The 9,073-nt window shown below is 41.0% G+C and overlaps 1 protein-coding gene across 1 annotated transcript; it reads right to left on the bottom strand.

Moving 5' to 3' along the window:
• Window positions 1-3,217: 3,217 nt before the first annotated feature.
• On the bottom strand, window positions 3,218-8,242 carry si:cabz01068815.1 (solute carrier family 51 subunit beta; the record flags this gene model as incomplete). Its single annotated transcript, XM_042217771.1, is given in 4 exon segments — window positions 3,218-4,127; window positions 4,215-4,305; window positions 6,214-6,330; window positions 7,859-8,242. Coding segments are annotated over 4 exon segments (905 nt in total), but the record flags the coding sequence as incomplete, so codon positions are not given.
• Between the last annotated feature and the right edge of the window lie 831 nt (window positions 8,243-9,073).

Genomic DNA, 9,073 nt, shown 5'->3' on the forward strand with positions numbered 1-9,073 from the left:
TGTGTGTGTGTGTGTGTGTGTGTGTGTGTGTGTGTGTGTGTGTGTGTGTGTGTGTGTGTGTGTGTGTGTGTGTGGCAGCGTGTAAATTAGTCTGTAGACCTTTTCACTGAAATTAGCCACATGAAGAAAGCTTTGTCTCAGACGTCCCTGGAGAAATGAAAAAGACACCAAAGTCCTCATTTGTAAATTTGACTACCTTTAGAACACCTTTTTGATTTACACTCATTAGACACTTAATTAGGTACAATTTGCTGGTACTTTGGTTGAACCCACTGATCATGAGACACAAACAATTAACATATGTTTAACTTCCATCTGTAATGCAGTGGACTCAACAAACCATTGTTGACGGTTAGATACTCAAAATAATTGGACAAACTAGTATAATTTAAAATAAAATTTTGGATTAAAATGCTTTGCAGTCAATGACTGCCTAAAGTCTTGATGCCACGATCATCACCGGGTGCTGAGCTCATTTACAGCAGTCACTGTTTTTTCTCTCTCTGCCTTTAGTTTCGGCTTTAGCAACTGAAAAGCTCTGTTGTGCTGAGAACGAGTGACTGAGCTGAACATTGAAAAATATGTTATTTCTTTGTCTGCACAAACTCTTGGGTTGGTGTTGGAGTGTCCTTTGGGTCATTATCCAATCGTACTGTCTGCTGTCTGATCTGTATTGTTATAAACCTTCGTTTTAATTCATGAAGACATCTGTTGGTTGCAGACTATGACAGTGATACTTGTTGTAAAGGTGTTTTTCCTAATCAGAGAAGTTTGTCCTATCAGACAGGTGCGTCAGTCGGATGGTGAGGCCTTGGCGTCTCATTTTGGATGTGTATTCTTCGAGGTGTCCGCCTGTCAAGACTTCCACTCTGTACAGCAAGTCTTCCACGAGGCAGTGAGGAGGGCGAGGAAAGGCGGTGCCTGTGGCTGCTTGGTCCCCGCCATCTATGCCAGCGAGGACAAAGCACTTCTGGGTGTCCCATCCTTTACTACACCATGTTACAAGGAGCTGCCAGTGCCTGCCAACGCGAAGCTGATCACAGTGAAGACATCCAGAGCTCAGAGCAAACGGAGAGCTTCCACTCTCACCTTACTCAAAGGGTTTAAGATATTTTGACACATTCTACTGCATGTCCTGTGATACTGTAAGAGAGTTGTAGGTCCTTATGTAGACAGGCTTCTGAAGCAGCAAGAGCAGCTCCACCCTACAGACATTTGGCAGGTTCAATGAAAAAGCCTGAGCAATCTTAACGGAGGCTTTTCTTAATATGTTGATTTTATGTTGAGGTTTTACACTGAAAAAACGGCCATGTTGGATTTACTTGCACACAACTGCTTTGCCTTGGCAGAAATTTAAACAACTGAGATAAATCAACACAACGTATTCATGTTCAGTAAACCTGTGCATTTTGTGTTGATAAAACGCAAGCGAAACATGTTCAGATGGAGTAAGTTGAGCTCTTGGAATATTTTAATCCTTCACAATTTTGTCATTTTATTTCAACACTATTCAATAACTTTTACCACAGTACTACTTGGTCACTTAAATACTACATGGTGTCTTCATATTACATAATGTTCAACAAAGTCTGGTTAACATAAAAAAATGAATGAATCTACAACAACTACCATCCTCCTATCTTGGTTGCAGGGGGGCATAACCCTGAAGTGATTGGTTTCCAGGGTGTACACCGCCTCTTACCCTGTCTATCAAATAGAGACAAACAACCACTTGCACTCACAGGTAACTTAGAATCGCCAATTAACCTAACTCTAATGACTGCATGACTTTTAACGGTGGGAAGAAACTAGAATACCCAGAGAAAAACCACTGCAAGCTAGCCAAACTGTGGATTTGAACTCAGGACCTTCTTGCTGTGAGGCAACAGCACTAACCTCCATGCCACCAATCCAGGTATAACAAATGTAGGAAAGCAATGATTTCATGGCTTGATGCAGAATCTTCTGTGCATTTTTGCCCTTGACAGGTTAAACCACAGTAAATAGCGATAGCACACACGTGGTGTGTCTGTAGATATCTACCTCTTATAATTCCAGTGATTTTCCTGCAGTTTGAAATCTCGTGTGATCTTGTGAATTTTGTGAGACCAGCAAATAACCACTCTCACTAGATTGGGAAGGACACTATCTCAGCTGAACTCTTGACACACACATACACTGATACACTCATCCCCCTCCCTTTCCAAACGCCGTCAATGCTTGTTCCCTCCTGGAGAACACGGCGGGTCTGGGCCCAGCGCTGGAAGAATAGCTGCAGGGCAGGATGGCTGCTGTGTTTGCTTGGGACAACTCCTCACCCCCCACCCACCCCTGTTGCTGGTCACGTGCTCCATAATGTTGTGCTGTGGACATTTATGTGCTTTCTGTGCAGAGGAGTTTTTTGTTTCCTGTTCTCATGCTGTCCTCCCAGGAGCTCAGCATGAGTAGAGGTCTCTTTTTTTCCCTCTTGGACTTTCCCATTGTTTTGTATTTCAGTGTTTTTCCGTAATACTACCGGTCCCTGACCTGTCTCCCCATGTGATGTCTGTGTTGTGTATGTAAGGTCGGGGGGTCCCCATTTCACTGCAGGGCAACTTGCATGTGACAAATAAAGTTCTGATTGATTGATTGATTGTTTGTATCAGGTCATCTCAACAAGAAGAAATTAAGTTGTTGAATTTCATACAGATCCTACATGATTTCCTAACGTTCAAGATAGAAACATGAAATTTTTGTGCTCAAATTACAAGGTAGACTTTTTTTTTCGGCTTGAGATGGATGCCTTCCTCAAACCACGATCCAAAGGTGTAGCAAGATTTTATTTAATTTAGCTATATTATTGACTTACTTCACTCGAACATGATTTAATCTACTCTCTCTGCATATCATGTAGTTTCTACATGACACAGTTACACTTAACTTTAAAGCATGAGGCAATTGTGTTAAATACACGCAAGATGCTTACATAAATCCAAGAGATGGCCAATCCCTTTTTTTCAGCGTAGTTTGTTTTTCTTATGACCTCCTTAATGTAGTCATACATCCACTGAAATGATGGATAAACCAAACCATTATGTCACTGAGAAAAAGACATGCATGCCTTATAAGCTTGCTCTCCCAATGTGGTGAGCAGCATGAAGGAAATTCTTTCTCTACGCTAAGCAATGTTTTCCCATATCAGAGACATGTATACGAACAATGACAAGTCCGAAAGGCCTTCAAGATCAAAGCAAGTGATTTATTGTGATGCAATAATATCTGAGGCATCAGCACAACACACAAAAGTACTCAAATCTCATTAAGTTTTTCCCATTTCAGTTCACAACACAGGATGGAGGAAGACTAGAACATTTGGTGTCTATTTGTCAGACTCCCTGTGGACAGAACCTTATTGAAAGCAACTTTGCAGCCCATCAAACCAGAAATCATCATCAACACCACAAGAGGAGCCCTAGAAACTGAACCATCAGCAGGGGCAGAGCTGCCTCCTTTAGCCACCCCAAAACTAACAATGGCGAAGCCCATTGGGGGAAGCACACATAAGCAGATCTGAACTTGCATCCAGAAACTGTTTTTATAGAATACCTTTACAGGGAACCATTTTTATACAACTTTTGTTCCCACGTGGACACATTTTATGAGCGCAACCACCACTGTTATGAGCTTTATTAGGAATGAATAAAAAAGAGAAATGTTTTCTGATCATTTGAGGGTTTCATAAAATTTCACTCTGAAGTCATGAAAATAAGAATAATCAGAAAATTATGATCAATTATTAAAGCAAACACTGCCGCTGGTATTCACTGTGACCTCTTCAGCTCATAATCTTCACTTCATCTGGAGAGTCGAGCTCAGCAGCTGTTATTTTCTCTTTCCTCTCTTCCTCCTGTTTCTCTTCCACCGCAGGATCTGGGTACAGGCAGGAGGTGTTGCCATCTTTCCATGTGACCACAATGTTTCCTGCATTGCTCTGCTCGTTTGTGTCACTGTTGGACATGTGAGGCTTGTTTCCCTGCAGTGGCATGTCTGATGCTGGGTGTGTGCTGTTTTCTTTGAGCAGCTCCTGATCTTCATTTTTCTGAAGCAGAGATGTTGCAGCCTTGTACTCTGCTATCTTCTTCCTGCTCCTGTTTGAGTTAGTACAGAAACCTTTAATATAATATACAGTATGTTCGCTCTCAAAAAAATAGCAGTCAAACAACTTCGGGTCATACTTATTTGCCATGGCTCCCATTCCCAGGAGAAGAAAACCAACAAGAAGGCAGACAAAGGCCAGTCCGAGCAGTACAAATGTCCATGTGGTTGCTGCAACACGAGGATAATTAAAACCTGAAAACCTCCCTGCCCTCTTTCAAAATCATATGCACACTGCAGAATCAGTAACACACACACACACACAAGAGTTAAATAAGGGCTTGTCAGTATTTCCCAACTTTTTATTTTTGATAATCTGTAGAATATTAGCCACAAAACAAATGCGTATCTACAGATGTGAGATGTTTCCCTGATTAGAACATGTAAAAATTTGACATAACAGTATTTTCTACATGACAGCATTACAACATAACAACACTAACCTTTTAGTCAGCGAATTTCTCTGGATTTTTGAATGCTCGCTTTCTTACTAAAATGTGTGGCATCAACGTTTTTGCCAAATGTGTAAATTAACAGCATTTTGTCCGAGTTGTTCACAGCTACTCCCCCTGACAGCCTAATGAGTAATGAAAATGAACCAGTGCCAAGACCCTTGTGGTCTGGTTCACCAGCATGAAGCTGAGAAACTGCTGAGCAGAATTCTTGCTCTGAGCTTTATCATTTAGCTTCCCCCCCCCGACAAGTTTCCGTTTTCTATATGGAAAAGCTTTCAGCATGTGGCAAAGTGGCTGGGACAGAATTCATTTGCCATTTGTCACTTGCATATATTGTTATTTTGTGTTCTGATATCTTATAGTCTATCATAATGCTTTAATGTAGTGATGGGTCCAGCAACACTGACGCACCGACGCATGTCTCAAGCTCACAGAGTGAAACCTGTATCGGTGCGTGCGTCGCTTTAAGAAAAAGTCACGTGATCGATACAGCTGTGTTTAAAAGATGCCGAATTTTTCTGAATAAAAACTTATAATAAACTCTGAATCAATTACATTTAAATGGGTAATATTACAGTCACAATACTGTCATTTTAATTTTCACTTAATGTCATTCACAATATATTTTAAAGATGTCTGCAATAGTTGCAATGTAAAAGATATAAAATGATTCCATGGAAAGTACAATAGCTTACAGTGTGTACAAGTATGACTAGGTCATTGAATCAGTGTCTGTTGAGTCTCAAGTAAGGTGCCTGCAATGATATTTAAGGTCCAGCAGGTGTCGGTATGGAGCAAAACAGCAACACTGTGTCGACACAGATACAGTTTGGGGAATGTGCTGAAAGGCTTCACGAGGCCTCATCTACCCATCACTACTTTAATGTAAACACAGCACATGCAACCTTGGCTCTACATACTATCCCGGGTCGGTTTGTGGTAGCATTGGTTATATTCATTTCATCTTAAAGCTAAATGTCACTTCATCATTAATTGATTTGAATCTTTCATTTGTTTATGTAGCTTGGTTATACTTACCATTGTGTGTTCCTTTGAGCAGGTCCTATGTGTAAAACAGTACTTCCTGATTTTATAGGATATGATGTCACTGATTATGTCAATTGGGTGCAACCAAATGAAGGGGTGTTTCTTTTGTGTAAAATTGTTTATTTCATTTAAAATAATCTCACGAGTCAGATTAAGTGAAGAGACTGACTTTTCAAACTGTTTAGTTGGGTGAATGAGTTAAGTGGAAAAATGACTTTATTCCTGTTTCTTTGTCTAGACTGTGTTACTTAGTCTACCCTGTTTTCCCAATGGTAGAGGTTAATGAGATCCAGGTGTGAGTAGAATTCTGTATAAAGCAGGTGAGATTTTGACAGGTTCTTATGTTTTTGTGAAACAATTGTTAAAAGGCGACGCCAGAAAATAAAGAACACTTAAAGGAAACTTGAACAGTCTGCAGATGCTGTCTTCCTATCACCTCTCATGCTGCTTATGTTATGCTACTTCACACAGCATACTATGTCTCAGGAAAAAAAAATATTGCGGACTATCCAAATGACCAAGTATTTCATGTTACACATCCATTTGGATCAAGTATTCTAGCAGGAGCAGCACTTACGGTCCTCTGTGCGGTAGAACCAACGTAGATACTCTCTTTGTTCCTTTGTCATAGCTGTCAGCTCTCCTGTTTGCGCTTCATCCTCGTACGTCAAATCGTCAGAAGCTCTCCGATGTCCTTAAGAGGACACACAGACAGACCCCACAGAAGCTTTGATTGTCAAACACAAATGTAGCAAACTGAGGATTTCAGTATCAGCTCTTAAATTTGTCTCTGTACCAGTAATGATGAAGTGGCAGGAGAGCAGGTCCTCTACTGCCAAGTATGCATGCAGAGTATCACTGGGCAAGATACTAACCCCAAGTTGCTCTCGGATGCATCCATCGCATTATAAATGTGTACACATGTTAGGAAGCACTAAAAAGCTTAGAAGAAAAGTGCTTGCGTGATTGGGTGAATTTGGCATGTTGGGCGCTTTCTGTGCTCTGGGAGAGTAGAAAAGCGCTATACAAGAATTAGTCCGTTTACCATTTACATGTGCTGTTCATTAAACATACTCTTCTGAATGTAATATATTTTGAGTTCCTTAGTGATAAACTGTAAAGATTTTGTTGGCCAAAGATTCAGGTCACTGTGACCTGACCTCCTCAAAGCACTTTCTAACACAAGTCTCATCCACACGATCACACACACACATTCATGCAGCTCTTATCTATGCACTTTGATCTAACACTCACACTCCAGTGGATATATCAGGACAACTTGGGATTCTGTATCGTGCCCAAGGATACTTTGACACATACAAAGTACGTTATGTGGATCCAGCTTTCTAACTGCTAGCTGACTCACAGTCTCTCATGACAAGAATGTGCTGCAATGAGTTTTCTTTGCTTTTCTATCTTTACTGCAATCAAAAAACACAGGTCACTAATAAGCATAATAGTATGGACAAGTTTGATTTAGACAAGATTAGTGAAAGAAATTCACTGACGTTTAAATGAGCTCCACCTTTTTCAGCTGAAGAATTAAAGTGATAAATGAACACTTTAATAGAGTACTTAATATTAACTACTTTTTGACTACTTCAATATATTTTCATGAAATCACATTATTGCACTTTCACTTTAAATTTGTCCGAGTTCCTTTTCTACTTATATGTGAACGTGTTGCGTATTGTTAAAGCAGGATTTACGGTGTGTCCGCGTACATGTTTTCAGTCGAATGGTGGGGGTTCCACCCACCCTAGATACATTCCCGTGCAGTCATCCAATATCCTGACTGCATGTTGTTGGAAGCGTATGACATAAGCATCTGCCAAATGTAGACTGGTTAATAAGTGAGTCAGAATAGAGGAAAGGGTGATAGCAGAGTTCACTAAACTACAAAAGTCCAACATAAAGAAGCACAGTGGCTGCGGTGGACATTTTCATTGTTTTTAACTCTCTTTGTGTGTCAGAACTTCTCTGCTGCCGGCTGATAGACCAAAATCTAAAAGAGCAACAGTGGCCTGCAGACCAGCTGTTACACACACTTTGTACACTGCCTCCATCTGACAACAGAGGCAGACTGCAGGCCTACAGGCAGGCCCTGGACTAAAGTGGGCAGTGAACCCGCTGTCTTTGGTGGACCATAAATCCTGCTTCAGTGTGAAAAGTGTGCAAAGAACAGAAAAGCTGCTTTCTGTTCAATAACTACTGAGTCTTACTGAATCTTTCCTGGCAGATGTCCCCCTGATCCAGAGATCTCCACTTTGGGTGTTTGCTGTGTTGTACGAGGATCGCATGCTGGCCATTGTGTGACAGAAGCATTGATAGCTTTCTACTGATCAGTTGGTCCCGGTCACAGTCCCATATTAACCAAGCAGCATCCACCTCGGGTTCATGGCAATCCTGGGTGTGCACTGGCCCTTCGTGCTGGGCTGACAGACACCTAGATGATGCGACACACATCAGCATGTCCTGACTGATCCAGATCCACTGCTGATATTCAGAGTCTAAGTTGCATGTCTTCAATTGGACTTCACCTGTATCTGCTGAATCTTCCAGACACAGGTTGTGCTGGGTGTTGTGGATCATGAATGCTCTTGCCCCTGCAGGTGTTGACAGTATAACAACGTTAGATATAGACCACTTAAAAAATGATATTTTGCATGGTTGGAGCTTAACAAGGTTCCAAGTAGAGCTTCAACATGGAACAAGACAAAATGCGAGTGAGACAAAACATTTTTTTGAGCATGCAATTGATTTAAAATAACGCTTAAACTGAAACAGGCTGTTTTACAGCTGATCAAAAGTTTAGGACCACATGCCTTTAAAAGGCCATATCTGTATAAAAATGTCAATTCATTGTCATTTTCTGTCAGGTAGTCAAACTGTCATGATGTTCTGACGGCAAAGGCAAAAAAAACCTTTCCCTTTTTGAATGTGGTTGGGTTGTTGAACTGCATAAGTCTCTCACAGCACGCCATCGCTGCTGAGGTGGGACACAGTAAGAAAGTCATTTGGAATTTCTTAGATGATCCTGAGGGTTATGGAACAAAAAAATCAAGTGGTAGACCCAAAGAAATGTCACAAGCACTGAACCAGAGGATCCAACTGGCTGTCCGTCAAGACACTGGACAATCCTTGACCCAAATTAAGGCTTTTACTGGTGCCGACCGCAATCGCATAACCATCAGACGACATCTGAGAGTGAAGGGCTTTAAAAACAAAAAACGTCTTCAAACTAAAACGTCTCTGTTTTGCACTTTGCAAGAGACCACCAAACATGGGACATTGAAAGGTGGAAGAAAGTTTTACTCTGATGAGAAAAAAATTAAACCTCGATGGTGCTGATGGTTTCCAATGTTACTGACATGACAAGCAGATCCCACCTGAGATGTTTTCAAATTTACAAAAATGGACAACAGTTCCAGACAGTA

The sequence above is a fragment of the Haplochromis burtoni genome, unplaced genomic scaffold (assembly GCF_018398535.1).
Source record: "Haplochromis burtoni strain Fernald_Lab_line unplaced genomic scaffold, NCSU_Asbu1 Contig_2934, whole genome shotgun sequence".
NCBI lineage: Eukaryota > Metazoa > Chordata > Actinopteri > Cichliformes > Cichlidae > Haplochromis > Haplochromis burtoni.